General features: G+C 31.3%; 1 protein-coding gene across 4 annotated transcripts in view; it reads right to left on the reverse strand.

The window, feature by feature from the left end:
- Positions 1-420: 420 nt before the first annotated feature.
- The window catches only part of LOC109540507 (oxysterol-binding protein-related protein 9), a 25,501-nt gene continuing 14,308 nt past the window's right edge, over positions 421-11,613 (reverse strand). For 3 of the 4 annotated variants that reach the window (XM_019908922.2, XM_019908920.2, XM_019908923.2), the window contains exons 8-15: positions 11,259-11,373; positions 5,398-5,543; positions 4,937-5,126; positions 3,364-3,623; positions 3,186-3,307; positions 2,542-2,814; positions 2,257-2,487; positions 421-1,803 (exon numbers count right to left, since the gene is read on the reverse strand). In XM_019908922.2, the coding sequence (XP_019764481.2) occupies positions 1,717-1,803; positions 2,257-2,487; positions 2,542-2,814; positions 3,186-3,307; positions 3,364-3,623; positions 4,937-5,126; positions 5,398-5,543; positions 11,259-11,373 (1,424 nt within the window). In that variant the 3' untranslated portion in view covers positions 421-1,716. The remainder of the gene's footprint in view (positions 1,804-2,256; positions 2,488-2,541; positions 2,815-3,185; positions 3,308-3,363; positions 3,624-4,936; positions 5,127-5,397; positions 5,544-11,258; positions 11,374-11,613) is intronic. The other variant, XM_019908921.2, reaches the window with a different exon arrangement.

Below are 11,613 nucleotides of genomic sequence, written 5' to 3' on the forward strand. Positions count from 1 at the left end.
AACTATTACAGATGTAAGGCAAGTCTTACGCGAGCGACCAAAACTTACCTTTCGCGGAGTGCTTCTTCTTCGTATTTCCAAAGGCTCTGCGTGCTGTTTTTTCGAAAATCTCTACTGACCGTGAAGCGTATTGTACGTTACGACCATCAATCTCTAACACTATCAGTTTAGGGTTCTGTTCTGTTCATTTTTTACTTTGCGATTTATTTCACTTCGTCGGTAAACCGTATAAGACCAACAAGATTGGTTGTCAGCCCGGTTTGATACAAAAGAACGAACAAGAAGAACACCGGGCGAAGTATCAATAAACAGTTTGGAAATTGGAAGGATCATTTGCAAAATGATCTCTTCGAAGAGCCGCCACTTAAAATAGCTGCGGAATCTTAATTCGCCGAAGAACTGAAGATAAACAACGAAAAATAGTATATCATATATTTATTGGAAATTTTCTTGGAAGTACGTCACATTACAATGTTTCTGATTGTACTATAACTTTTTAGGCAAGTTGCTTTTAAGACTAAAATGCCAAAGGTGACAAAACCAAATTACTTTGGCTAAATAATACTACATGCAATTAAGCAAAATATACAATAATTTACATTTTATTAAAAAGTAAAAAATATAAATGCTGATAGACAACCTTTTGCCGATTGAAGTTAGTACTATAGTGTATGTATATTTACAAAAGCCAGTTTGGTAAAGCAAGTACTTCAGCGTCCACCGAAAGCGAAATACATTGCGTACGTGTTTGGGCATTTCGCCAAAGTACTTTCAAACCCCTTAAAACAACAGGTATTTAAGTACCAATTAGGTTTTCAAAATAGCATACAAAAACCTGTTAACAATTGTGTAGTATAATCAAAGACTGTCAAAATCTACAATTCGATTTTATGTGTAAGAAGTATAGATAGATAAATAACAATAACTGATATGTCAGATTAAAAGTTAATTAAAAAAAACATAATCTATGGCGCATTACGATGACACATCAGATCAGAATATTTCGTTGCATTTATCCCCGATGACAATATTAAAAGTTATTAAGCCGCCGGATAACAGGTAACATATTTCGCTTCGTGTACTAATACTTTTTTTCCTGTATTTAAAATTTTATGCTTATCCCTGTTCGTTTTAATACGATCGTGACTCTGAGTTTCTAAATTAATACGTTTTGATTTCATGTTATGCAAAAAAGAATAGTCACAAATTAAGTTATTACCACTAATATATTTATTATTTGTACTGATTTACTGCAGGATTATCTGACAACGGTAATAAAGTATTTAATTCATTCACAATACAAAATAACTGAGACAAATATTAGTCTACAGCGATATACGAGGATCTCGCAAACTAGAGGCAACGTAAGAAATATTGCATCTAAGTGATGTCTACAATTACATATTTCCAAAATTGAATGCTTTGGAACTAAAAATTGTTATTAGCTTATTTTATGTTTTAATAAGAAATTGAGCTTAATTTTCTTAAGCTGATCTATATTTAATTAAAAGTTAAGTAACCTTGTCTCTCCATGTCTTCATACCAATGCTGAAATCAACACAATTTCGATGCTATATTAAAACCGTAATTCTATACAATTGGAATAGACAAAATTTTCATGACTTTTATCACAGTTTACTTGTTGATCATGAAAATTTAAATTCCAGCGACTTGCAAAGTTATCAGGTCTGGAAAACTCTAATACTAAGATCTTCTTCACGTAGCGTTCGTTGAATTCATCGGTAGCCGCTGTTTTAATTGCCTTGTGTACAACCATTGTTCATCCCCAACTTTTTTAAACAACTGAAATAGGATACCTCATTAGGTAATTATTGGAAACTATACGTTATTTTAATTGTTATGGCACGTTTTGATCTGAAACTTTTGATATTTTTATTGATTGGTTTGAAAAATATTTGTAGAAAAATGGTTTGTAATATAATTTCTTGGTCTAAAACTTCCGAGTCTCCTATTTGTAACGTAGATTATATGCAGAAGTAGTGTTGATATATTTATCATTTTATAAATAGATCACTTTATACAGTCTGTAAATTTTATAAATACATATACATAGTGGACCTGGGTCACATCACAATTTATACTGAATTTTGCAAAAAAAAAATATTTATTCTTTAGAAAAAGTAAGTAAACTCTAATTTTAAATGTTTAGGCCACCGCATTTACTAAATTACTTTTAGCTAGTTCATTTTGGAGACCGATGCGCTGTGATTTATATATAAAAAAGTTATGACTTACTCTTGTTTGCCATTCCTTTACACTATCTTTCCTTTCCTTAGCCTCATCTCTTTGCTTCTGCTCCAACGATTGCTTAGCATTTGTAGCTTTATCAATTTCGTTGAACTTAAGACCAGCGGTAACCTCTTTCCATAATTTCCTGGACTCATTCTCCTCCTGTTGGCTAATAGGCCTCACTTGCTTCTTGATTATTTCTATGGCATTTACGTCTATAAATAGCTCGGGATCGGTCTAATAACAAATTAATAAATTACGCCTGACAATAGCTGAAAAATAGCAACTTACTTTGTCGGCCCATTTGGCCTCCATTAAACCATTCCACTCTCCGCTAATACTTAAAAACGACTTTTTTTCATCGGGTCCGTATACTTCTGCGGTTACCTTATGTTTCTTGTTGCCGTAGAACGGCTTTGTTATAAATTCAATATCACAATGGTATCCTGTTTGTGGAGAACTAATGGTGACACTTCCACCTAATTCGATCCATGGCGTGGTTAGTATTGATCTACCATAACCGTTGGGAAATGTTACTATGTATTCTTCGTTGTAATCAAGTACCTAGAAATCAGAGAAACCGATTAATTATTTCGCCAATATAAACCTAAACACATTTACTACAAAGCATTGGAAGAAACAGTTCGGGAAATTTTGGTAGTCGAAAAAAATGTGGTTAACGGAGTTAAAATATTGCACTCAGACTTATTCTGCAGGCATCATCCCGATACAGTTGGCGATGTAATCAACTGTCGATTCGGACCATTTTATTGATTTTGATTATTTGCCAACCCTTTTTCAAATAAAATTTATGAATGTCAGAAAACGTAAATAATAGGGAAAAATAATAATACCCGTATTTAGAAATAAAAACTGTTTCTGTATTAACTAATTTAAAAATGCTTTGAACAACTTTGTATGCAAATGATACTAACCGATACGACTCCTTGACCAATATTATAAACACAAACAGACAATCCGAGGAACTTCGATTTTGTATATACATGGGCATTGAAGCTTATTCTTTTGTTTACATGTTCGGCATAGAAGGCAGATACTGGAACATATATAATGTTTTAAAGGACTGTAGCATTAATAACGAAATCCACTTACTAGGCGGGTGATGAGAAACTTGCTCAGCTACAAATGTGAGCTGACTTTTCTTACACCATGGCACAGGGCCGTCAGGTACTGTTTCTTCGGAAGGCCCGTTTTCGTCTTCCGAAACATCCCAATGGCATCTAAACACTTCGCCAAGGATCGGATTATAGGGCTTCTTTGCTACCGAGCTTTTTCGACCAGCATGATAAGATGACAGATACCATTTTACTACTTGGACCATTCGGTCCCGCGGGTCTTTTAAATCTGGAATACTGGGAAAAATAAAAAAAAACTGAGGTGTTTTTTCCAAGAGTTTCAAGTTTTAAAAACTTGTTACTTTTCCAGTAGTTTGCCCCGAGCCCTATCTATCATGAAATGAAATAGAATTTTTCAGAAATTTTCAAGTTCTAAGGGATGGAGACGGATAATAAAAAAGTCTAAGTGTAAATATTTCGTTAAACGTTTTCGTCGACGTTTAAAACAGCCCATACGAATGATCACACCCATCACGAATGATCATTTGCATTTATATTTCGGAAACAAATCTGAATAAATATTTGTCAGCGACTAGAGAGAGGGAGGGACAACCAATAGAAAATTGCTGATTTTAAAGGACGATGCAATACGAGATGTATTTTCCGGACAGAACAATTATGTATAATAAATCAGCAACTGACAAAAGAAGGAACGAGAATAGAGAATTAGGACAGTAACTGTTTTTAATTCGATTAATTATTTCCACTATTAAATACTAGATATTAGTAGTCTCCCAAAATCTGGACAGGTCGATTTCTACGGCACCAGTAAAAAACCATTAAAATCGAATTCTTTTCTATCCGAAAATATATCGTATTGAATCTTTCTTTAATTTCAATCGCATATCTGATTATTTAGAGACGTGTTTCTAATAACGAGTATTTAAAATTTTGTATTCGTATTTTATGCAATTAACACTATTGATTTATTCCTAATAATTCGAATTATCTGTTTCCGTTCGTTTCTTCGGTAGCTGGTTGGTTAGTAAGAAACCAAAAAAGTGATAGCAATCGGCTGAACCGATTTCACATTCTAACATTTTTTAACTATTCAATATATCGTAGCTGAACATTAAGTCGTTTTCGAAAATAGGTTTATAAAGTGAGAAAAGAACCCTTTACATACGGGTCTGATTGATTATTTGATTAATCATTAGGATATTTTGCGTCTTAGCAGGATCTTTTGTTAATTAGAATTGATCAGAAAATTCCTAATCTGTAACAGGCCAATAAAGCACAACAACTAAGTCTTTTTTCGATGGATGCCTCAAAAACTGCCTTTCAATCATCAGTTTGAACCAGAACTTTCTAAGATCTAAAGAGGTTGAATAATATTTGTTTTTCATGTTGTTTATTGTCGCTCAAAAACTTTACACATTACGAATATGGAAATTTCTGGAAAAGTTTTAACAAAATAAATACGATCCTATGTATAGTCTCAGGGCCGCGTTTATAGGCTCGAGCCAAAAACATCATTCATCCATCAAGTGTTATGAAAATTTAAAAAATCATATGTAAATATAATTTTTGCTTTCTCCTTCTATCCTTACCATGTGAATAGATCCGGATGTGCAAAGTAGTCTGCATACATTTCCAGTAAAGATCGTCTTTCCAAAATGAATGTTGGCAAAACAACTTTGGTTAAATCCATTCCTATTTTCACTTGAGATAATAGATGCCTAATAACGGAGCCATGGCTTTCCATTTCCACATCGGGTTCATCATCGTCTTCGTAAAGCGCTAAATGTAAAAAATTTAAATATGATGTTTAATGATTACGTTAAATAATAAATGTTTGGTGTATTCAGAATTAAAGTGTCAAATTTGGTAACAAAATGAAAAAATAAAAAGCTGTACTTGAAAACAAATTATAAAATGTAAAATGTTTTCTCAACAACGACACACTAAGAAGTTTCAAGGCTATTTTATAAACTTATAAAAATCGAAAACTAAACTATTAACGATATTTATTTTTGATTAAACAATATTTATTTTTCGGAAAATAACTTACCATCATAATCTAGTTCGTCTTGATTTCCGGGATTCCTACTTTTTCGGACGGATGGCACTCGATTGGTCACATTAACAACTGTGGGCGGAATCGACTTTGGCGCTGGTAACTGAGTTTGTCCCTCATTGTCAAAAGATCTCAAGCTGCTGCAACAAAATTTCAAAAATGTACTTACACAAAATACAGCGTATTTAAAAGCAATCCATTAGCTAATACACGTTGCTAAAATCCAGTTCATTACTATTCAACGTAAAATAACCAATTCAAATAAAATAATAATAATCTTGTGCCGGGAAATTGACCGGTACTATTATTTTCTATTTCACATGAAAATAAAATATTTTAAAGTAAAAACGAATATAAAATTTAATTTAGTTTTTTAACACAATTTTTACCCGGATGAATGTCATTGTTCATGCAAAATTCACGCCATGAAACAGGTGCAATGTATTTCCTCGAAATAAACGTAGGTATCATTCTAAATTTAATTGCCTTGATTTGCTTTCAGAAGCTCGGACCAATGCGTAGTTTTAACGCATTTCGATTATAACAGGCGACATTGTAGAGGCTTAAACTCAGATTAATGGTCTGTTTTTAAGGCTAATTCTTACACAGTCAAATATATAATACAACTTACCTTCGTCGACGAAAATTGAGACGACTATTAATAAGGCGCATCATATTGCTTTCATTTCCAATAACGGCACATTGAGGTGTCCAAGAAATCCGATAAAACTTGTTTTGATGTTCACTATCTTATTTAGGGCGCACAATTAGTTTTGAGGTACATTTTTAATGTAAATATTTTAACGGATTGATGGTTACTTGCTGTGAACTTAAGACTTAATTATAAATACAACTTCCAAAACTGCACATAAAAGAGACGTAAAAGAAATTTGTTTTCGCTGGAGGAAAAACGATGTCTGGTAAGAAATTCAGTTCGGGCCGTGTGTTACAAATGTTAATTTATGATGTTATGGAATTAACTATGACACATAACGTCTTTAATTAAACGTCCGAGAATAATTGAAACAACGATACTGTTCAATGCTGTTAAAAGAGGCATTAAATATTGTAAAGCTATATTTAATATTGCAGATAAATTAGTCGCAAGTTTGCCAGTTATCCCAAAGTATCACATACAAATATTAAAAAAATACACTTTTTACGACATTTAGGAGTGTAACTAAACATTTCCTGAATTAACTTACGTTAGTCAGTCTTTTCTTCTAACTGATTATTGTACAGTATAACATAATACATCAAGGTAGATCCTTGATAAACAAAAATATTTACAATATTTGTTGTAAATATTATACTTTTCGATTTAAACCCGACTGTTCTGTAAGTGAAACACACAAATATTATTGTTTTAATAAAGAGTTTGTTCTTTTTTTATAAAACATGTCATGAGCGATGTCGGACCGGGCAGTGACCAAAATAAATAGTTCTAAGAGTTTCGTCAGTGGTTGAGAATTACTGATCTAGAGAGCAACAATACATTACTAAACTTTATAAAACAATATCTCAGCTGCGAGATAAAATCAATACACGCATAGAACAATTGAACATGCAAAAATGGAAAAATCTTGACTACCGTTTATCTAATAAAATTGAAAATGTCTTAGTAATGCTTCTAAAGTGGTTTCATTTTTCTGAAAATAGTCTGCCTTATTTTATATTTAATTAAAAAAAATGAAGCTTGCCTAAATCTAATCAAAAATAAAATATTTTCAAATTTGGTAGACCCATCGCGTTTTTGAAGAATTGTTTGCTGACTAAAATTTAAAAATTTACTATGCAAGTTGGTCACTTTGCGGCTTTACCAGAACGTAAAAAATGGGTGCATACTTCGGAATATGTTTAAAGATTTTTTTCTGCAATGTCGAACAGGAAGGGATTGAGCATATACATTTTCACTTTTCCTCCTTCAAATAAATGTATAATTATGCACCTCAAGTTATTCTAGCAATGCCACAGTCATTTAAAAGACGAAAACCTAATTAGCAAACTTTTTTTTTTGCAAGGGCTTACGCTATTTTACTAATTTAATTCAATACTTTATACTTTGAACTTAGTCAAATAGGTATTATGCATGCAGTTTGACTAATAATGTGTGTTTGTGCTTTCAATTTTAGTACTGTGCTAATTTCAATTTGCAAGTAATATTCAAATAGAAAAAAGTGTGTTTAAATATTTATTGACTTCTTAATAATTTGGCTTTGGTAACACATACATTACATAAAATATTCTCATATATTTTCATACAATCTCATATAATTTCTTGAATTATATCCTATTTTGAAGAATTATAAATTTGGTAAGTCTAAAAGCGTTTGCAACTAAAACATTTAAAACAAGCAAGGACTTTCTGTACATCCATGTGACACTGACAAATTATTACATTTTATTCAATTTTACCTCGAATAGCAGTATTTATTTATATATGTATATGACAAATTGAATGATAAATATGCTGTACTATGCAAATAACCCTACGTAATAGTTAAAAAATGAATAATTTGCGCTTGAACTCACGAGCTGCGAATTAATTAAGCTTTTATTATACAAGCAATAAGCTTTTATAGGGCAAAAGTTAACAACCCAAATAGGCCTGGTCACAATTTGTGAATTAGTCCAATTTTCAACTGAACGTCTACTGATCTAGATTGGGAGCTAAATCTAATAACAGAACTGTTGAACCGCGAATATTTTTGCAAACGTGCAAGATAAATGTGATTATAATAATACATACTAAATGTTGAATATTATAATTTCATAGATTATTATAAAGTATAATTTAAATATAATGATGAAATAAATGGAGAGTAAAAGATTAAACACTATATGTGAGGACTTTTACTGGATTTCAGTACATTTCGTATATATAATCACGTGGGTTTAATCAATACATTTTGATATTCGTTTCTTTTTTATTTAAACTCGTATAATAATAGGAAAAATTCGTATAATAATAACTGCTTAGAATTAATCCATGATAAATAATGCTTACGAGCAATAATAAATTTGTTTCCTATATTAGGAGAATTGATTAGCCATCCAGTTTTAAAATATTAGTATTTTTCCCAGAAACAGATGTAGGTAGCAGAAAACATAAAGTTGGTAGTTTAAGTGGTTTAGTTTGTAGTTTGTTTAACTCTTCCAATAATAATTAACGCATACATTAATAGTAATCGATTAATTAATATTTTATTAGTTTAGGAATAGGAATTTATTTGAAAATCATGAACCAGGCAAACTAAATAGAAATATTTGAAGCTTTGGGTCACTTATAATTAAGTCTCAAGCAACTACGAAATTTCTAATACGTATCGCGTATTGTCGATTTTCTTTGAAAACATTAAATCACAACACAACAGACATCATATCTGATGTCGTCAATCTACCCCAACAAATACCACGAAACCTTTCAAAAATATGTCCGACAATCGCCACGATTCACATTGAATGGGTCTTTCCAACCCCAAAACCAAACGTCAAACGGTCGAAGATGACCGTCACTTTTCACAGCAACATTTTCAATTTTTTACATAAACCAACTCACAGAAATCTCAGCGGCGAGACGATTTATCGAATCATTTGACTTGCTTTTTTGGGGTTAGAAGAACGACGGGCTGCGTCGCGACGCCTACATCTATAAAGAGGGATGGAAGGGTAAGGGGATTGCATGCGGCGCGGTGATCAACCATTGGCGGAACATTAAATAAAATTTCAAGAGAATCTACGGACTGATTTGGGTATAAAAAAATAAGCGTAGGAAAACAAAAGTACTTCTTTTCCACAACGTTTTTTTCCACGTTGATAGCAACTTACAAAGCAGAAAAAAATGAATAATAAGTAAAACGAATCTTGTCGGTTTAAATTATTTCTATAAAATTTTATTTGGGTTCACTGTTGAATTTGATATGTACGTTTGCAATACATACTCGGAAAGTTATCCCGCAGATATTGCAGCTCGTCCACACAACCCATTTTGATCGTAAATTCCAACATATCATAGTAAATTGTTTGTCTAACACTTAAGGTACTAATAAAGTCCAACATTTATTATGTAATCTACTATATACGCATAATCATAAAAGTTGTTTATTGACAATACTCTTCAATATCTGCTTATGTACGAGAACGAAGTTAATTGAACGACAGTTTTGACAAAAATTGCTTTTTTCCCAATTGATATTTTGTTTATCAGAAAAGTTCAAGTTTTCAAAATATTAATACACTTTTTAACGGGAATTTTCATTTGTCGCTGAAACGTGAATTACAATTTTTGTGGTTTTATAGATTTATACAATTTTTTTAACTTATACCTTGATTCATTTTTTCTCTCTGAAACCACTCCATTTTTGTTATCCAATAATTCTTGAAATTTCTTTCCATTCCAAATTTTTAATTCAACTGACTAGCTTGTTTATATGTATAAACATTCAGCAGCTCGAATCAAGTAAGACAAAATTTCAATAATAAAATGGTTTGTATGGCAAAAGGATGAAACTGCACAATGGTTCTGACGATGTTCAAGCTCCTCACCATAGAATTTTTATTAAAAAGAATAATAATTACGCCACAAAAACGTCCTATGCAGCCGAAACCAACATTGCAACCAAAAAATTGATTTGGACAATATGTATATGTAATACAGGCGGCCGATTCAGTTTATAGCAGCAGGAATTTAACAGCCTTTAGAAGATCGAATTTTAAGATGAAATTATCATGCAAACATATATTAAAAACTGCTCTGTTATTGAGATACAGGGTGGCAAAGTTTTTATTTTCACCTTTTTAAATAATTCACGTAAATTTCCAATTTATCACAAAATTTACAAAGGGCGCCATATAGCACTAATATTTAATTCTTAAATAATAATTACTTTTTTGTGACAACCTGATTTTAAATTAAACAATTTTCCGTTCATATTTACGTAAGATATTCTTGTTTGTAGTAGCTACAGCAACGTTTTCGAGATTTTCCAAGAAACTTTTTTATTGCAAATTAATCACAACAAACTCAAATTAAACAATTTTAGATTTCTAAAGCAAATTTTCAATTATTGAATGTGGTATTGCGATAAGTCCCAGAATATAGAATTTTAATAGTACCTTAAGATTTGCATGAATTATTATTTTAAAAAATTAAATGTTAACCTCGCTACCTTGCATTTTCGATATATGCGTGGATGATACTTTTATCATAAAATTGGATTTTCTATCGACCTGTCCTGCTACTATAAACTGACTCACCCTGTATATAATGTGTTTGGATAGTGAGAAAATAAAAACGAAACTGAAATAAAAAAAGACTCTTTCATAGAATCACATAAATGATGGTGGACAAAAACATTTTTCCTTTCAACTCTTTCCAAAACTTTCAACTTTTTGCTAGGGCATGTGTGCTTTATTGTGCACCATCTCAATTAATCACCTTGTATATATTTAATAGATTAAGCAAGTACTGTTAAAATCAGTGCTTTCAAGACATTGAATTTATATTAGATTTTGCGCTTATCGGAATATTGAATAGTATTGTGATTATTAATCTATCTTCAAAATTTTCATAAAAAAATTATTACTGCCTTCAACCAAGTGTTGCAAAAAGGACTGGTGCTACGTTATCCAGGGTGCCTTCGAAAACAAAATCATGTGCCAACTTTTGTTATAAATTTTGCCTCAAAAACTTAATGATCGAACAAAATGTTCTCCATGTTATATTTTTTTGTTTATTATAAATAAAATAACTATAAAAATTACCAGTTTTCATAACCAGAAACAACAAGTATACTATTGTGTATATTGTGTCCAAGCTATTTGAATTACAAATCTGATAAATTTGAAAAACTTACGTGGGCGATGGCAACTGGCTGCCTGCGAATGGAATATCATTAGCATCAAAAAAATCATCTTCGCCTTCTGAACTTGAGTAGGACATTTCAGGTACCACTAAAGCAGTTACCGAAGCTGCAAAATACAAACATTTTAGAGACGTAGTATATTAATAAGCATTGAAAATACTAGTGTCCCTCAATAATTAGACTCGTTCAATAAATAGTAATTGGTCATCAATTAATTAAAACGCTACAAACATATTGATATAAATAAAATTTTTACAACCAAATAAACTAGGATTTTGTTTAAATGTGAAAACAAATTGTAAACCAATTCAACATTTTATTTTAATTTATTAATGTTATTTTTATT

This window comes from Dendroctonus ponderosae, unplaced genomic scaffold (genome assembly GCF_020466585.1).
Source record: "Dendroctonus ponderosae isolate FM_Combo_2020 unplaced genomic scaffold, Dpon_F_20191213v2 Dpon_F_20191213_6, whole genome shotgun sequence".
NCBI lineage: Eukaryota > Metazoa > Arthropoda > Insecta > Coleoptera > Curculionidae > Dendroctonus > Dendroctonus ponderosae.